A 20,479-nucleotide genomic window follows, 5' to 3' on the forward strand; every position below is an offset into this window, starting at 1 on the left:
GCCAGTGCTACTTCAGGGCAGTAAATAGATCTAATGCCTTCTAAATTAAAAAAATCTGTAAAAGTTGATTTAACATTAAAACATCATTATTCTGCCAAGTGATGAAAACCTCAGGTATTGATTTTAGGATACATCTATTTTCTACTGACAGCTACACAGACCAATCATCCAAACGAAACTCAAGATGAGAAAGAGCCAAACTCCACAAAGTGGGAAGTACAGATTAACACCTGTGATGTAGATAGTACATTTACTCTACTAGCACACTCATGTAAGTACCACCATAGTATCAGAGGATTTCAGCAGGAATTTTAACTAGAACACTCATTTTCCTTGCCTGGGATGAGACAGCCACATGCTTTTAGACCTTCCTCAAAAAAGTCTCAACTGCAATTTTCAATTTTGATTTTAATAACGAAGAGCGTCAACAAAACCTTCCACATTTCAACTGCAAAGTTACCAGGGAATTTAATGAAGCCTTTGGAACTCTCCCCTCTTCAAATCTGCTCAAAAGGTGTTTCAGCATGCAGATCTGCCTGTTTTCAGGTCTGTAAGGGTTTCTCTTCATTCAATACAGAGGCAGACAAAAAACACTCAAGACATGAAATCAAAACATTTTGGCTGTGATTTTAGAAAGTATATATATAAACTGGGGCAGACCTTTTACTACTGTTAGTTATGATACACTGAAAATACATAAAGCCTTAAGGGGGACTTTACACCACGGATATCCAAGATGTTAGTAGTACTAACAGTTCTTCCTTGACATGCTACAACAGCACCTGCAGAATTTTTAGCCCAGAGCACACGTACAGTTTGTGAGCTGTCCTCTGCTCAAATCTCCAAAAGTTAGGAGTGTCACAAAAGCTGAGACAAGGGAGAAAAATTACAAAGCAAGTCAATCTTTCCTCTGCTAAGGCTATCACTGTGCTTTCAGTGGTGATTAAGAAAAGTAACACTGAATATCAATAACTACTTATTCAGTGTTGCAAGCCAAGGCATAAAGGAGAAAAGTGTTTATAAAGTATTTATGTTATTTACTGCTAAGATCATTCTTCAGGCTGTCAGGGGTTTTTTTTCAAGCAAGATTTATCTTCTCAAAAACTGCCTTCTTTTAGATTCATCACATAACTATTTATTATTTATAGTGTGCCAGTACTTAGATCTACACTGCGGTCTTTTTGCACTACACTGAAAAGCACATAAAGGTAATACCTGCCCCAGTTATGACTGGGATAAGAAAATAATTTCTTAAGAGCCCCTTAACTCACACTTCCAGCTAAGCAATGTCCTTGCTTGTAAATAATACTGTTAGGACAGTAACTACCCACATTCCTCATTTACAGGAACAGGAAAGGGACAGGAGAAAAAGTTGTCTTCAAGACCGTTACTTTAACAGGCTTGTTATCAGATATCCTTTCTAGCAATAAGGAAGTAATTCACTGATATTAGACACAATGCCAATACTACAATGAATACTGATGATCAGGAGTTTTGCATGCTCTAACACAGTTTCACAGAAAATCTGAGGGAGAAAAGTAGAAAATGGTAGGTAGCATTAATAGACAGCAACTGCTCTTGAACTGGGAAAACTAGCATGCATGGTTTAATTATCAAAACCCCTCCATTTTATTTTATTTAAATAACCTGGCATTTGTTTACTAGCAAATGGCAGACCAACTCATTGCATACGTAGGTCAAACAGATACTGGACAGTACCAAATTTCACGCCGATTGAGCTTGAATGGATTCAAACTGGTGACCTAGAAAATAAAAGCTCTGCATAACACTACTGCAAGTAAATCATATCCAGTGCATACACAATCCAGCAAGTCATTATGTAAGTGACAAGAAAACTGAAGAGAGTTACCTATGAATGTCTGTTGTGCCTGTGAATTTCCCCCTACCCTTGGGGAACACGAGTGAGGGTAGTTAGATGCATTAGCACCCATTTTCTTCAGTCACTCAGGCATTCCGCCTGCTGGCTCTTCAGTGTATAATCCCATAATCCTTTACAAATCTTCAGTCCCAGGTCCAGCATTCTGTTCCTCCATTTCTGAAGAACAAAACCACCAATAAGTTACTTCATTTTGTTTTTCGGTAGGTATTATGCAATTCAGATAAAATGCCTCCAGCACATAGCATTTCCATAAATTAAATCCCCAAACATTTCCAAGATAGCTTTTTATTTGAAGGATTAAACCAAGATCAAAATATTTTTTTTCTTCCAAAATAATTTGTAATTTTCCAAACCATTCACAAATCACTATGATAAACTGCAACCAGGAACAGAATGGCTATCAAACTTTCAGCTAAGAAATCTTCAAGTAGGAGTTGGTCTAAACTAGATATGTTCCTTTAACTATAACGAGAAAGACTTTTCATACATGCTGATATTTACAAATTGAATTATACTGACTGAGAAAGCAGAATAGGTCAATTGTGTTGGAGGTTATACTATCATCACTGCTTTCAGGTGCATTTTGATTTCACTCCATTTATGTAGTTCTCATTCAGTCTTACTTTTCAAGTTTAGACTAGTACCAAGGATTAGGTTTATAACAGTAAAAATAAGGTGTTTAAGCATTAATCTGTTTTATTAGGCATTTGAAAACTTTTTAGGAAGTCAGTTCTGAGGAAATTTGAACAAGGTTTCATTGCTAAGTGTACAACAAGCACGTTCCAATTTATTCCTATATTAGCAGCGTTAAAATATTAATACTGCAGAATGAAAGTTACCACAGTGAAGAACTGCCTACTATCAACTGAATACATGTGCCTTCATCCAAAACACAAATGTGCAGATAAAAATGATACAAAGGTAAAGTCTATATAAAGAATTTTTTGGACTCCATTCAATATTGTGAACATGTAGCTAAATTCTGCTGTGTTGTCACAGGTGTACCTATATTTGCTATATGCTCCCAACTCCATCTCCTTCCAGTACACCTCTGGCATATTAAATCGGACAAGTAAGTGCCAGGCAAGAGCATGAGTTTCAAGAAAGCTGCAGGACAGTTCCAGTAATACTCAAGTAATATAGGACAGTGTAAAAACAGTGTCATATTAAAGCTGCATACATAAATATATTCATTTATATAAACTATATATGTATATTATATAAATTTATATCTTTATATAAGTAAAACCAAACATGCCAGGTTTCAGCAAAGGAGGAATTCAATGCAGAGTAGGCATTGTGGTCAGCCATTTACAGATACCAAACTTCCTGTGCCTCCTTTCAAATTTAACTATGCACTGCTTGGTCATGGGTATGCTGGCTGACATCTTGAGAGTATTTTGCATCTTGAATTCAAACATGTTGTAGTTCATGAAGTGTATCGTGCCTCATGGCTCCAAACTGATCACAGCTTTAGTCCCACTACTGTCCTTAACCTCACGTATCAACTGAAAGTACAATCTTTGTATTTTTTTATTACATCACTAAATTTTACAAGATAATATTGTATAACCCATCTTGTATTTCTCAAACAATTTAAGCTGACAGCAGTGATGAACTCTGTACCGGAATAAGCCCTGCCTTCCTCTCTTCATTCTCGCACCCACTTTCCCTACCTTATTTGTTCATGGCCCAAATACTCTGAACCAGATAAATTGAACCACATAAAACCAACCTAGACAAAAAGTTTAAACAGTATCAGTTGCCTAATTGGTTTGTTACAGTATCACAAATACTTGCACCAGCACAGGCGGAAAAAGAAAGAGGACCATGGAAACGAGCTGCTAGAGCCAGGAATCCATCTTTTGACAGCAAGGTGTACTTGAACCACTCATGAATTCAGGTACTTGTTTTTGTTTGGCTTGGTTTGTTTTCCTAGTGTCCACTTCAGCCTTTACACTAAACCTAGCCTACCTGCACAGAAGTCAGTCTTGCACGTAACCTGCTGAGACTAGTACAAATGTAAATACATCGCAGTTATTACATAAAATGCCAAATCAAGAATGCCATTTCCCATGGTGAAAGACAGCGGTAGGAGGAGATGAATGTAAAAATGAAGAGACAACCCCAAACCATAAACAATTAGATCTTTAGCTGCAAAAGGAAAGACAGACTTCATCTCTCCTTGCAGAAGTTATCCTGCATACCAAAAGCTTCCCTATCTCGGCTTAGCTGAAGAATTTCTTTCATCTAATTTTAGCCACAGAATACAGTCATGGAATTTTTTTGTTTTAAAAACTGCCACAGATGAAATTTTTCTTGCCTTTCTGTTAAGAGTTTATGTGCATCCACGTAAGTATTATCAAAAGGGAACTAAATTCAACATCTGCTGACCTACTGAAACAGTATTTCTTGTTGAGAGCTGCAACACACACACAGATGTGCATTATGTATGTATACATGTACACAGAAAAAAGCTAAACTATGTCAAAGCTTGTTTAAAAAAAAGCCTGCACTGCAGAAATTGTATATGAAGTGTGTCATATGAAACCAGGAAGCTTTAGAAGCCAAAATTACCATCCCAAATGCTACAAAAAGCACAGAAGTTACTTTCAGATTATACCAATACTCAGAGCAGAATTTAAATAAGCACAAATCTAGTTGAAAGTTGCTGCACCTGAAATAAGTTTCTCAGTCTTCTCAATACTTGTCACACTGATCCTAAAATCCTAAGAACCTAAGATGACTTGCATCTGAGGTGTCTGGGCTGACAGCCACAAATTCCTGGATTGGGAATTTTGATTTAACAAAAAGTCTGTGTACAGAATGGACTTGGGAAACAAAGTATCACTGTTAACAGTCATCATTCAATACAAAGGTTTCAAAATTTTCTGTAGTCCAGTGGGATCCAATTCATATAAAGGGCAAGGTGGGGAGCGTTACAACATGTTTTACAAACAAAAACATTTTACTTTTTTTCCTCTCTAAAATTTTAAGACTTTTTTGTATTTCTTCTGGAGTTGTTGCCATAGGATTATGAAATAGCATAATACTAAGACCAAAGTAGGAAATCATATAAAGTACATGCACATACTTGTACCAACATGATTTTTCAGGTTTTACATTTTACTTCACGCATTTTAAATTTACTATGAGTAAACGACAACACAAGTATCACAAGCATACCTTATTCATATTTGCTTAAGATTTTTATCCAGACCAAAATGCTATGCTATTTTGCCCCAACAGTTCCTTTCAAGTAACAAGGAAGTGGAACTGTAATGCAAGATGAGATGACAGCACTAAATTGGTACATGGGGGGACGGGGGAGATTTAAAAAAAAAAAATAAATTCAGCTTTTAAAAGCAATAACCCCAGTAGGGAAATTTTAGCAAGGACAAACCTATTTTCATAGAGATTAGGTAGATAAATAACTAAAAGAGAAAGAACCTGTGAGAACAGACCCCTGCCACAGTCCACAAGGTACATCCCACCAGCTTGCCTTAACAACCTGAACCTGTGTCCAGCAGAGCAGTGGTCTGGTGACCAATACAGAACCCTGAGCCACCAAAGGAATTTAGGAACAATCCCATTCAGCAGAACAGTTCTACAGCTCCCATCCACTGGGGAGTGTCCAAAGCCAGCACTGGCCATGCTGGTTGTTACGCAGTATCACTACTAGAACTACCAGCTAGCAACATCCAAGGGGACAAGCACTTAAAAACCAAGAGAAAGTTACTTGTCCTTGGAGTTCCAACTGCCTTCACAGATGTGCATTTACTATGTACCTAATTTTCTTACTATCCTACTTGGGGGGGTGGGGGGAGAAGGGTGGTCCTCCAAGAGGAAGAAGCTGACAGGAACTGAACATTACCTGTCCTGACCTTCCTCCTGTTCCATGAACAAGGTAATCAAGAAAGATACTGCAATACTCACAAATGTTGCTGAGGCTAGAAGTCTCCAATCTCAAGAGCATACACGCTAAAGGACTGAATGCATAGGGGACAGCATATCTTGAAGAAATTGTGTAATTGGTAAGTAATTCCCTGTTCAAAGGAAACAACTGAAATTTTGAAGGACCAGCTGATTATATAGCCTGACACAGATGCAAATCCATGCAAAGCCTATTTTGAGTCTTTTTTTTTTTTAAATCCTGGCAAGCAATCAACCTCTATCATTATTCAAAATTATCCTGATGATATAATAGTAAGATGTAGCTGATACAGCTGAAAGGTTCTGGTTTGAATTAGTACCGTAAAAAAATGAGGAACAGAGTGTTCTTCATGATTTGGGTTTATGAATCTGTGTTATTTCATGATTTACTGCATTGGAAAGAAAGAAAATCCAATAAGCAAAATACCAGAACTTAAGCCACATCAGCAGTTACAGGAACAAGAGGGCAAGAAAAAGCAGATATAACTAGATTACGAAAGTGACTGCATTGCTCAGTGCTTGCTGAAAATCATGTGTTCCAGCTATCACAAAGAATCCTTTCTTGAAGTTAAGCATGAATTTTAAAGCACTTTTTCATGAAGTGGTACACTTCTCCATTAAGTTCTTTCAAAACTGAAGCAACAAAAACCCCACAGTAGTCCTGGTTTTTTATTTCTAGATTTGTTGAGAATCTTAGGAATTGGCGGGGTGGGGGGCGGTGACAGGACCCAAGCTGTACCAATTTTCAACATGTCCTCTGAGGAATCAGTGTTAAAGTTAAAAGAACTATATTCAAATAGAGTATAAAGGTGTGTCATCTTGATGATACATACACTTCAGAAAGTTAAAACATTGCGAAGCATTCTGGTAGTTGAAAAGACACAGAATGTATAGGAAAACCCCCTCTTTTCAATGCTGTCCTTGCAAATAGTGTTCCAAGTAGGGTTTTTGATGATCAGCAAAGCAATTCAGAGAATGATGTGAATGTCTCACATCCTAGAAGTAATTAAGTAAAGTCATTAGCAGGGAGCAACAGGTCAAATCATTAACAGCACTACAGAGGCATGGGACATAAACATATTTATATTCTGCTAAATACAAAAAGGTTCCAGCACCTAAAAAAACCAAATGCACACGCAGACTAACTGAATTACAGTAGTACAATCCTGCCCAGAATAGGTAGTTCCTCCCAAGCAACTTCAACGTTTTCATATACCGGCAAATGAATCCTGATCTCTGTACATCACTGACCCTTCCAGCTGGTTGCAAGCAACCACTAATTAACGAAAAGTCTATTCTGATTGATGATACTCACATGAAAGACTTAACTAATGTTCCTGAAGTTGAATTCAAAACACTTCTTTCAGCAAAATCAGCAAGAAGTTATTTACTGCCTTCTAGGACTCTCTTGAAATGAAATGACAGCATGTATTCTTCAATGACTTTCCATTTTTTAGAAGTTCACTTGAAAGGAACATTATCTGATTCAGACACAAAACATCATTAAATCTATTTTGTAAGAAATTCAGAGAAATCCTATCCACAAAATCTTTATCAATATCACTGAACAGAGCAATTAGGTATGAACATACCCATTTACAGGGAAAATAAGGACAATTCATTTTAGCCAATCTAGAATAATTGCAAGATATTCTGACATATTGTGATACATTTTGAGGAGTCTAAAGGTTTTTCAAAAGGCCTTGTCATGGTTTAACCCCAGCCAGCAACTAGGCACCACACAGCCACTCACTCACTTCCCCCCCCATCCAGTGGGATGGAGGAGAGAATCAGTGAGAAAAAGTAAAACTCGTGGGTTGAGATAAAGACAGTTTAATAGAACAGAAAGGAAGAAACTAATAATGATAATAATAACAATAACAAAATGTCAATAATAATAATAAAAGAATTGGAATATACAAAACAAGTGATGCACAATGCAATTGCTCACCATTCACCAACCAATGCCCAGTTAGTTCCCGAGCAGCATTCCCCCCAGGCCAACTCCCTCCAGTTTATATACTAGGTATGATGTCCATTGGTATGAAATATTCCTTTGGCCAGTTTGGGTCAGCCATCCTGGCTGTGTCCCCTCACAACTTCTTGTGTCCCTCTGGCATTCTTGCTGGCTGGTCATGAGAAGCTGAAAAATCCTTGACTTAATGTAAACACTGCTTAGCAACAACTGAAAACATCAGCGTTACCAACATCATTCTCATACTAAATCCAAAACATAACACTATACCAGCTATGAGAAAGAAAATTAACTGTATCCCAGCTGAAACCAGGACAGGCCTCTTCCGAGCAAACAAAAACATGCTTTTGTTTTTTAAGAAAGGCAAATCCTCTTTGGTATAATAAATAAGTGAACACATTGGTTAAAGACAAAAAAAGAACCTCCAAATTACATGAAAAGTACCTCCAAAAAAGGATCAGATTTTTTTTTTTTTTTTAAGTACTCTGCTTTTTTCTCCCTATTGAAGTTCTGGCCAACACTCAATTGTCTTGTCAGGCAATGACTTAACTCAGTCAAATTTCAGCTAAATTCAGCTTCAGATACTGGGATTGAATACCAGTCAGGTAAGACCACTGTTGTCTGTCTCCAGCCACTGCCTGTCCTTTACTGCAGTAGTATCCTCAGTCATCTGCTCCTTTCTTTCTCCACGGAAAAAGCAGAAATGGAGCAAAAGTAAGACCTCTCCACATGAAGCTGTCCCACCTTTATACAGCATATTTCATGGGGCTTCCTATTCAAGTACTCCTTACCTGTCAGCAGGATTGTTGCTCTTTGTGGAGCAGGGCAGGTAGTCTTTCCTCTCTGCAGTTTTCACAATTCATATGATTTTATCCTATTTCCTTTGAGAGTGCCCCCTAAAGATTCCTGTTTCATTGAGAAAGGGAATTCCTCCTCTTGCTTGAGCTGTGACCCAACCACAACACAAGATGCTGTTTTCAATTAGCAAGTCTACTTACACAAAGAAATCTTGGCTCAAACCCCCAGCCATATGGAAGATCCATCTCTGGATTTTAGCTCTGTTGCCTTCTCACATCAAGTACCACCTCAGTGGGGTATACCCTACAGTCTCCTTGTACTGCAGACATTTTCCCTTTTCTCCAGGCTCAATTATTTCACAGTAAGCCATTTACTCTGTATGAGGATCTGGGAGCTTCCTGTACACACAAGTGCTTCTAAATTCACTGCACAATTACATTCACCACAACTCCTCTCAGAACATGCTTTCTCTGCCTTATTAGTAACTTTAATATACTCTCAATCCCAGACACTATGCTCTCTACCTACAGTACGTAAGCAGCACCTGTCCTCTCTTACAACTTGCTGCTTTCAATTCACCTTCAAAAAACCATCCTTTTGACCACAGTTTTAGTTCCCTTATTAACTTCCACAGCCTTAAAAGGAACAGTAGTAGTCTCTGGCGATGACACTGCTTGGGGTTTTCCCAACAATAGCTCCAGCATCCCAATGTTGAAGCAGACTAAAATCTTGGACCCATGTACTGATTAGCCTTCCCATATGGGTGAAATCTGTTCATAAATCAGTTCACCGATTACCTCTATCATCTTATTTTGGCTGCAATCAACTTCTCATCCTGCCAGGCAGCCATTGCATCAGTAACAACATCAGCCTGTGGTATTTCTGTTGCTTGGAACCATTACTGACATAATTCCTCATTACTACAGTGTTTCTGCATAATCCTCTTCCTTTCTGCATGAGCAGAACAATACACATCTCATCTACTTCCACTGAAAACCTCTGCCTGTGGCTAAAAAAAGCTATTACCAATATTGCCATATATTCAAAACCATTTTCTCTACATCCCCCTCCTTAATATACCACCATTCTTTTTGTTCTGTACGCCATCGTCTCCCTGTATCCTTCTGTCATCACACAACAGCACATTTCACCCAGGCAGCCTTTTCTCCTTGATATAACAAAAGTTTGAAGTATCAGTTGCCAGCATCATCTCTTCTACATTTAGGACTAATGGATTCATCTATTTACAACAGAAAAACTGGAAGGTAGAACATGGAAAGGTGTGGTAAAGAACACAAAAGGTAATATAGTCCAGTCCACTTCATGAGACATATAAGGAGTTTTATTAGAGACATTGATTTTCCTCATTCAAGAAAGCATTAAGTCACAGCCATAAAACTGACAGATTTCAGCTACAGTTTAAATAGAGTTTCTACAGTAATAGTCACAAGCCACGACAAGTCTTGGATCCAATCAATAGCAGATATTTGGGAAGCCACATAGTAGCCACATAGCCACATTTGGGAAGTCATCCTTTTCATCTTTCTCTCTGAGCTCATGCTCAGCCTCAACAAGTCACTCCAGTCCAGCCCCAGGCAGACAGGCAGAGTCCTCCTTTGCAGCGGCTGTTTCTGAAGCTCAGGTTTCAGTGCTGACACTCTACCTTTTCCCCTTGTCTCCTAACATGCACAGTCACTCCCAAGTCTACTCTGCTCACTGAAGCAGGCAGCAATACAAAATGAAACTGGAAAATTCATCGTGCATGATATTTAAACAACAATTGACTCATTTGAGAGCTTGAAAACTGGTTATGGACTACTGCCACCCTGAGCAAGTCTTAAATTCCTGGTTAAACCCACAGGCTGTTTTCCCTTTATTTAGATACTTCTAACATACAAAACCACAACTAACACGGTGATCTTACACCTGTTTGTATAAATCAGTTACCTCTGTATAGACTAAGATTTTAACAGTTATTTAAAAGCTTGCACATTTAAAAGATTTCTCCTTTGGTTGGGGCTCTTCTATATGGTCCATTTAAATTCATTAACTTCAGCAGAAAATTTTAAGAGCCATGCTGACTTCAAGAAGTAACATTTCTATCATAACATCTGAAGCCAAGAAATCTTTCTATGCCATACACTTCAAAGATTTCAGCCATTTTAAAGATTGATATTTTAGTACATGCACGAGAGCATATACAGTAGCAAAATACACTAGCATTGCAATACTTCCCCTCACAAGCAAACTCCAGATACTTCCACAAACTATCAGAACCCTCACAAGTTACACCAGTACCTCTAGCTTCAGTAGTTACCTTCAGTAATACCCACCTTTAGATTCCATGCAAGTGTAGCGAGAACCAAATCATCACAAACTTTAAGGTGTGTCCTCCCCAAAATACAGAAATCTATTTCAAATGAAACAGAAAATACACTTTCTCAAAGATTAAAGCAATCAATTAAGGAAGGAAAAGCTTAGTCAGAAAACCAGTCTAGTAGTTAGTCTACGGTTAAGCTGGAGCTTTGTTTACATTCTCCCCTTGGCAAGAAAAGGAAGTTATGTCTTCCAGATTTCCTGCAACAAGCTCTCTCTGCATTTCTAAAGTATTTATTTTTTGTCCTTTGTAACATGAACATGCAAGTTTTACAGAACAGTCAAAGGAGCATCACACACATTGACATAGCATGTTGTTCCTAAAAATGGAGGCACCAATCATTTCCACATTTGATTTATTCAGCAATATCTACACACAGCTCATGTATGCAGACTTTTTAAGATTGCACAGTTATGAGAGCTCGTGGGTTGGTTTTTTATTTAACTGTTTGCTAAAGCAAATCTGCCCTTTGAGCAGACTGATGATATGCCTTAACTCTTCCTTCTCCCTCCACAAGATTTGAAGCTTTTCAGCTGCCCCAGAACATCCAAAACAATAGATTTTTTCAAAGAAATCAAAGAAAAATTTTAGAAGTAAAGCAAAAGTCTGTTGGATTGTACTAATTAGGATATACACCATTAAAACAACCCATTGCTCTTAATCTCATTTTAGACCAAGTTTTGTTCATCTTTCTCTCTTGTCCACAACTGACCTTAATACTACTACCCTTTCACATTCAAAGCAAGGGCAAAATGCAGAAAGAAAAGCCTTTGCCAGTGTGTGCTATATTTATCAAACCTCCTTTGATTCTTCCATTATCTGAGAAGTCCATCAATATATGGAAAAAAGTCAACATTATGACCACTTTCACTTCTCTCTCTACCCAGATGATCATTCCCACTAAACTGTCCATTCTCTACTTGCACATTCATATTCAATGAACAACAACAGTTTTTAGCTGGATCAGTTTTCAGATTAACAAAAGGTTAATTTTAACTTAAAGGAAACAAGTTAATCTTGTATATGTGGAAAAAAAAGAAAAGGCAAGTTCCATTTCCTTCCACATTTAAAACAGGGAAGAAACTCGGATTCACAAGATGTTTAAACAAGCACTCTCACTACTGTTGAAGATCACTAGTGCTTAATACAGCCTTGATGCAGGTAAAACCCAGTCACAAAACATGACATTTTTTAATTTAATTCTCCAGAAAAAATAAGTTGGTAGCTAAAAACAGAATGAGGGAGAAGGGAAGTCAGAGAAGGGGAAGCAGATCCCCAAGATAGTGGTGGGGAAACATTTAGATCAGCACAAGTCTGTTAATCCACATTGGCAAATTTTGAACAAATAATCAGCTGAGGAACTATGCAGCAATGAAATTACTTTAGATGTTCTCAGCAGAGAAACTCAAACATCTTGAGAAACTTAGAGAAGACAAAACAAATTCTATTTTCCTTAAAATGGTAGAGCCCTGCGTAGTATGGACAGATCTTTTTGAAAGTTTGCTTTAGGACTGTACTTCTCAGTAACATCATTTTCAGAAGCCTTGTAATTTAAGCCTGAAACCTAACTTCAAATAGTAAATATCCAGGTTACAGCTTAAAAGTTCTTGGTTAAATGCAGTTAAAGACAAGCAGCTTTGATTCAGTGCAGAAATACATACAAGAGTCACTTTACCAGGGGTTACCAAATCTTCAGGTTTGTGTCTAGAACTACGAAGTACTATCAGAGAGGAGATAATCTTATACTGTATGGCAACCTTACTATGCTAGAAGGATATTCTGGCATTTCAAGTCCAAATGCACATTTCCAGAAGTCTTTATTAAAGGACTAAACCCTACAAAGATTTTAATGACCAAGTAAGAAGCAGGAGGTACTTTCTGATCCAAATAATGTATCTTTTTATAAGAAGAAAAAAAAAAAACCAGGGACAGAAAATTATTCTCTTAAATATTATCTTTGGCTATACCAAAGAAAAGTCAGCCAAGTTGGGATTTGAGAATCTGAGGCAGTAAACACACATTCTAATCCAAAATTTAGATAAGGTAAATCCCCAAATCATTCATGAAAATAAACTGCAGAGAGATGGAGATGCTTAGTACATTGGGAAGGTGGGGAGATTCACAGTGACAGTGACCAGCAACTCCTCATGCTGTGCTATACATTCCTTTGCAAGAACTATTGTGCTTACATCCAGCTCACCAGTAACAACTGTTGCCTCTCAGGAGCTGAAAACTACTGACACAGCTTATATCCTTCTTCGTTCAGTATCAGGGCCATTGCTACATCAAATAATACAACACTTCCTGTCTCAAGTGTGCATTTTGTCAAATCAGCATTCTTCTACCATGCTAGTGTGCCTGAAGTACAATAACAACCCATTTCAAAAACTTCACAGAAGTACCTCATTACAGACTGACAATGATATCTTCAATTTAAAATGTGAGTATAAGTAATTCGATTGTATTTCAGTGAACTGTAGTCACTACTAGATGGACTTTAAAGAAATTAATGAACTTATTAATATGATCTTCTCTGCCCACATTCTAGAGATTTTCTATGTATTTCATTTCACCTCTCAAGAAATCTAAAATTGAGATGCCCTTTAGAGGGTGAACCAAAATACAGGACATCAGCTTTTAATGTATTCCCATGCTTGATTAGTCGGGGAGGGGGTTTTTTTGTTTGGTTGGTTGTGGTTTTTTTAATGGATAATACAAAATTCCACTATGTCTATGCCTACACTCCTCCCTTCTCCAAGATTAAATCTTCTGGTCATTCAGTTAAATATCACAGACAGCTTCAGAGCTTGTTAACCTTCTATGTATTTTAAGAAACAGACATCTAGGTACATGAAAGAAAACCTCTAAATGCCTCCACTTATACAAAGTACTCCAGCACAACCTCATATTAAACACTATGACGTTTACATGGATTAGTACTATAATTATCACAGCAGCAGAAAGGCTTCAAATAGGAATTGCATCTTCCTATATGAAGTCAAAGATCACCAAATCCACAGCAAACCCAGTTCCTCAGTTCCGATAGTCAAGGAACCACTCCCCCCACCCCCCCCTTAAACATCAAGAGTCATCATGAGAACAAAGCTAAAGCAGAAGATCAAAAAAGCTGAAAGAATAAGGCAGCATCAGTCCAGAAAATATTGTCTCATTGCATTCTAGTTGGATTTATTATTTCAGAAGCCTTTTTAGTCAGCTCTCAAGCAGCATTTCCAATATTGGGGTCAGGAGAAAAAGTATGAAAAGGAACTTTCATCACTCATACTGATTATTTTTAAAGCAATTACAATAACCTACTCATCATAGAAGTTTTACATACCTCACTGCAGCACAGAGATCTGGCGTAGCAGATGATGATAAACAAAGCAGCATTCCAACTTCTTACTAATGAATGCAATGTGATCTACCTGGTCACCCAAAAAATACTTCAATTTGCGTATAAATAGATATAGTTTTACTAAGGTTTGATGCCTTCACAAGACCTTGGTATTCTTGCTCTTTGTATTCCAAACCTTGATTCAAATCTCAGTTCTGGACTATAAGAAAAAACAGTCTTCTCTGACCCAAGGTAAAGTCTAAAACACACACAGATACATTTTGCGGCTCTATTGATGACACAGAGCTTCTGCAAGCATTGGGTCACAAAACAATATGCTCAACTAAAAGACCAAGCAACAGTCATTTACTACGTTGCTGTTTCAACAAACTCCTTTGAGTTTAGCCATCATTATCATCAGCAGAAGTGTAAAATGGCTTGACAGTTACCCTGAAACAGAGTTTTAACAGATCTTGGACAAAGCTTCCAAATTAGAGAATAATCTTGCATACAATTAACTAGCTTGATCTATCTCTAAAGCACTTCTCACTAGATAACACTGAGGATCTGAAGTGATGGAGAATGCCAGGAAGAAGATTCATCTTAGAAGCTGCAAGTTAGCATACTGAAATACTCTTGTATCAAAGAGGACAGAGTAGAAATAAAAAGGCTCTTTAAGAAGATGGGGAATGGCATTAACAGCAGTACTAGAAAGAGATTCTTTAAGAGAGATTTTAAAAAATTAAATTCTATCCTTTACAATTTACTATAGTGGACTGGAAACAGGATATGATAGGTAAGAAAAGCAAAGATGGACAGAAAAAGAAATCCAGTCTTTCTAATACAGGAAGAACTGAACATAAAATGAAGTTTGAGTGTCATACAGAACATACAGTATGACCACTGAATTCAGACAAGATTTGATGACAGAGATCAAATAGGATTTACAAAATCATCAGACATTTATACAGATAACAGCTAGTGTTAGAATGTCAAGTTTGAAAAATAAAGCAAGATCTCTAGAAGATACTACTGAAACTTAGAAACTGATTCAGGAAAATGTTACCCCCAAATGTTACACCCCCACACCTTACTGAAGGTTTTTTCTTCTTAATCAGTTTCGCCTGCTGTTAAATCTTTTTGCATGCTTTATCAGTCTGGTATAACATAATTCCTATTTTTCATTTGGATAAATAGTTTAAACCCACTGATGACAGAAAAGCCCCAACAGGCTGAACACATGCTTGCAAGCCCATCAGTTGTTAAAGTATACATTCAGTAGTGTTCAGTGTAACCTTGCATAACACTAACACCCAATAGACCAATCAAATGAGATGTAAGTTTAACTAAGTATACAGTTAAGTAAGTACTTCAATCCAAAACACTTTAGGCAACACAGTCTCACCCCAAGGTCCCCTTTACCAACGTGACCTTGCCTCTACACTGTGCCAGCAAACAAACTTTCCACAGCAATGTGATGACCCAGATTAGGGACCTGATCTGAAGGTATTTTGTGGTTTAGTGGTTTATTTTTCAGACAGATCAGTTTCCTGCAGTGCTTCAGAGTGAAGCCATATAAACAGCTCTACCAGCACAGCTGAGGCGACTGTGCAGGAAGCAGGAAAAAGCAGCTGTGGACTGCAAGTGTTTAAGCCAGTATTGCCACTAAACATCTATCAAGAACCTCACTAGCATCCTTATAAAGCAAGAAAGCTATCTGCCATAGTCCCAAGGACAGAGAATGACAGACATCAGATCCCCTTTAGTTTCAGGTGAACTTGTGACATGATCTGATCTCTTTGTTTCAACACTGGAAACTAAAACACCACAGTCAGAGAATAAGATGAAAGCATAATGCTAAGACTTTACAGAACTTCAGACAGCAAGGTATGAAATGTGTTGCATATGCCACCATTGATATTCAACTCCTTTCTGTACATTTCTCCTCTTGCCCTTTTCTACTCCCCCAAACACACAATTTTCACTGTTTCTACATAAAACACACAGGGATTTCTGATCTCCTAGCATCCACTCATTATGCAGAAGGCATCACTACAATTGGCATCCTTCTTGGGAGACATGCAGGACAGACTGGATAGGCACAAAATGCAAGACTAGCATCAAACTTTGCATCTGCAGTCTGTTCTTGTTATAGTTCAGACATACTGGTAAGTCAACATATGAAACAGCATTCTAAAAATTCACAATAGCTTTTGTCCAAAGATTTAAAGATACATTGACAAGCCTTATTCTTCAAAGAACCTGTGTAATGAAACAGATCAATGACTACATGACTCACTGGAAGCTCACCTAACACTCACATCTGAACTAGGATTCCCAGTGTCCACTGCATGCACATTAAAGTTTGTGCATCAGTTTTCCAGACTTGTGTGAAAAGATGGTACAAGCCACTGATCTGGTAACAGAAAACAAAACTTATGTAAACACATTCAGAAAAAAAAAATAGAGTTAAGACTGAAACTCGCAGTTTTATATCAATACTTGCCATAAAAGCAGTCAGATTCTCATTAGTATTATTACGAGCATAGTTATTCCTTCTTAAGAGCAATCTCACATTTTATTTATACATCTTTTCTTTGATTAACGTGAACTAAATGCAGTCCATGTGATATGTCTGTAGGATGTTTTGATTCATCTTACTTTTTGTCTCTGAAAGGCAGCCAGCCACAACTATCTTGGACATCACTGTGCAGCCAAGACATCAGAATACACTCCCCTTTTCTTGCATGTGGTCTGGTATGTCAAGACTAAACTAGCATCAGGGTGGCAGGAGGGACAGGGCGAGTGTCACACCTCCTCCTACGGCCACGTGCAGGACCACAAGACACAATGCCAATGCAGCCTGCAAGCAGGACAGAAGACGACGTTGTCCAAGCCTAGAATTCATTGCCTACAAGCCCCTTGGTTAATTGTCATCAGTGACAGCTGTAAACCTGACATTGTGTATGCAGCAACATGAAAGGCTGCTTTCAGAATGAAGACTCAATATTTTGTAAGTCTATTCATCAAGCTCTGACAGCCCCACTGAATTATACTCAAAGAGCTGGCTGCAAAGACAGCACATTCTACTATAATTTAACAATGAGCAACATACCTTTACAACACAAAGTTTTGAGCTTCTTGGACAAGCTTGAAAACCAAGGCGGGGGGGGGGGGGGGGGGGGGGGGGGATAAAATAAATAAATAAATCACTATGTCAAGTCCATGCAAGTCTTCCAGGAGAGCTTATAAAAATAATTCTATTCTTTCATGTATGACTCTTTGCAAATCAGTCAATGCTAGCTGTAAGCATTACACCACTACTGTATCTATGACTCAGCAAGGGAATCTGGACATACGAAGAAAATTCACTTACATTAGTAAGAGGCAAGGATTTTAAAAAAGCCAGCAATTACAACAGTGCCACAGAAAATGATCCAAGATGACTCACGTCTGTGCTCCTTATATGTTTAAACACACAAAATTAGATTAGAATGTCAAACCCATTTATATATTGGCTAAAGTTTGAAAGCAAGTAAAACAATGCTTAACACAGCTGAGCCGAAATACAAAGGACTCAATAGCTTTTTTCATCTCCAAAGAACAAAAATAAACACTGGCTGTACATTCTACACAAAATACTGAACTCTATTTCCAAGATTACCTGTACGTAGTCCAACTATGCGAGTCTAACTTTAAATCTGAATAAAAAAGAGAGCAATCAGCAGCTTCATGTTGTAACTTCAGATACAAGCTTTATTCGCCAGGACAGTCATCAGAGGTTTACATATAAGCATGAACAGATAGTAACGTTTACACAACATTATTTGATCCAGCAAAGTAGCAAGTTCTTAAATGGCTCAGTTATGCTTTGGTCCATCAACTAAGACTAGTTAGAATTAGATTATTCCAAGAAGGGAGAAAACATCACAAGCCATACCTTTCCAATACACTACCTTCATCCTGATATTCTACAAAATAAGCACTCAGACCTTGCCTTTTAAACACCAGAGCCCACAAAGTCTGTGCATTACTAAAAACCACTTCCTTCACATCTTCAGAAATAATCTCTATGGAATTAACTTTGTTGTTGGCAGCAGACTCTTAGTCAACAAGGGGAAGAGGGGAAAAAGGAGAAAGAAATATTTTCGTTGATTTCTTAAGAAAAAGGTTCAAACAGAGAGAGATCTAAACTCACTGGATCTAAAAAGGAATTCCCCTCCCTGCACCTCCCCATGTAAAGAAGCATACTAATATAGCACTAGGATGAAAGTGGTCCGCAGGTTACATCTGAAACAATAAAGGAGAATCCTAGAAGACTAATCCTCTTCCCTAACATCTTTCAGACAAAGAGGATAAACTTTAACTCATCGAGCTTCTCAGTGCCTCGAAAAAAGTTATGAGCACTATCATTTTGTATCTGAGTTTCTGTTTTTATTTTCTCCATTTCTAAATGAAAACAGAGCATGCAATATGTGGTAAAACCTGAAGTGACCACATCCCAGTGGTGTATCTGCCAAACACTTCAGAGTGGTGTGTTACGTTACACCGGTTTGGAGCAAAGCCTTGAGTGATGCTGCATTCCCTAAGCTAAATTCCCACCCAAACGAAGTATCGTTGTATCAACACGTATTTTATTATCTTACTATCATAGTTTATGTTAGCACTTGACACGAGTGTCATCCTTCACCCAAGGGCCTCGAATGGGATGGCAGGGGAGAGCAAGCAGAAGCACGAACCAACAGCAAAGCACTATCCCAACCGGCAGCAGGAACATTCCAGAGGCACGAGCACGCACATCATCTCCAAAGCTCTCCAAGTTTCTCCAGGAACACCACGGTAACACCTACGTGGAGCGGAGCAAGACGAAGCTCCACACCCCAGGGCGGCAGCAATCTCAAGGCCGCAGGAACTGCCAAGGGACGGGCCGAACGGCCGGGTGCACAAGCGGCAGCCCCGCGGCCCACAGCGAGCGAGTGCGGTCGCTCTCGCCCTGGCCGGACACAAGGGGAGCACGGCAGCAGCAGGAGCAGAAGCCCGGTCGCGCACTGACTCCTGCGGGAGGCGACTCCAACAACCCGCCCGAGGGTTCCGCGGGGAGCGGCGCCGGGGCCGCTGCCGCCCAGGGCCGGAGGACCACACCACCCCGGCCGGGCAGGGAGGGAGCGCTCCGCGGGGGAGAGGGGGGCGTTACGGCAGGACCCGACGGCGAGAAGGGGCAGAGGCGAGGCCGCTGCCGGCGCCGCGGACCGGGGACGGCTGCCGGCCGGGCCCGGCCGGCCGCCCGCGGGAGCGGCGGGAGGAGAAGGGCCGCTCCCCGCGGCGGAAGGCCTCGTGGGGCGGCGGGGGCCTGCACCCCAGCACCGCCGCAGCGGCGGAGCTGCGGGCTAGGAGCGACGAGGCGGGCGCGGGAGGAGCCTGCTCGCAGCCGACGCGGGACGCTGCCGGCCCGGCGGGGCGCGTACCCGGCCCCAGCTCAGGGGAACCCCGCCGCGGGGGCGTCGGCGGTCTCGCCCCGTCCCACTCGCCGCCGTGACAGCGAGCCCGGCCCCCCTCACAGCCCACCCTCACCGCGCGGCTCCCCGTGGCGCCTCACCTCCGGCAGCCGCTCGCCGCCGCCGCCGCCGCCGCCATCCTCCCCCCTCAGCACCGCCCACTCCCTCCCGGTCCCGCTCCGGCCGCCGCCATTTTGATCCGGAGCCCCAGACTCCGCCGGGCAGGGGGGGGGAGCGGGCACGGCGCCTGCGCAGCGGCGCTGCGGCGCCCGGGCCACGTGGTCTGCGGGGGGAGGGGCGGGGCGCCGGTGTCCCGCCCGGAGAGGGCGGGGCGGGGCGGGGGCGGGCTGCGCCTGAGGGGGCGCCTGGCATGGCGGGGGGGCGGGGCGGTTTCCCGCGTGGGCGGTGGCTGCGAGCGGGCAGGCTGGCGTTCGGTGCCGTCCTCTGTCACGGCTGTGGCGGGGGAGGAGAGGAGAGGAGGGGGGCGGCGACGCGTGGCGGCACCCGTGCCAAAGGGGAGTTCCCGCGTCGTGGCCGGGGGCCCTCGGCAAAGCGGCCGGAAGGCGTCACTCTGAGAGCCTTCGCAGTTTCCAGTCGGCCCGGGCTTCGGGGGCCTCGCCCGCCAACCGGCAGGATGGAGGGTGGCCAGGACGGGCGGGCGAGGTGC

The 20,479-nt window shown here is 40.6% G+C and overlaps 1 protein-coding gene across 5 annotated transcripts in view; it reads right to left on the bottom strand.

Annotated features, from left to right (window-relative positions):
- The window catches only part of BTBD7 (BTB domain containing 7), a 57,243-nt gene extending 37,213 nt beyond the window's left edge, over nt 1-20,030 (bottom strand). For all 5 annotated transcript variants that reach the window (XM_049828735.1, XM_049828733.1, XM_049828736.1 and 2 more), the window contains exons 1-2: nt 19,914-20,030; nt 1,871-2,056 (exon numbers count right to left, since the gene is read on the bottom strand). In XM_049828735.1, coding sequence (XP_049684692.1) covers nt 1,871-1,952 — 82 coding nt within the window. In that variant the 5' untranslated portion in view covers nt 1,953-2,056; nt 19,914-20,030. The remainder of the gene's footprint in view (nt 1-1,870; nt 2,057-19,913) is intronic.
- Between the last annotated feature and the right edge of the window lie 449 nt (nt 20,031-20,479).

The sequence above is a fragment of the Accipiter gentilis genome, chromosome 25 (genome assembly GCF_929443795.1).
Source record: "Accipiter gentilis chromosome 25, bAccGen1.1, whole genome shotgun sequence".
In the NCBI taxonomy this organism is placed as follows: Eukaryota; Metazoa; Chordata; class Aves; order Accipitriformes; family Accipitridae; genus Astur; species Astur gentilis.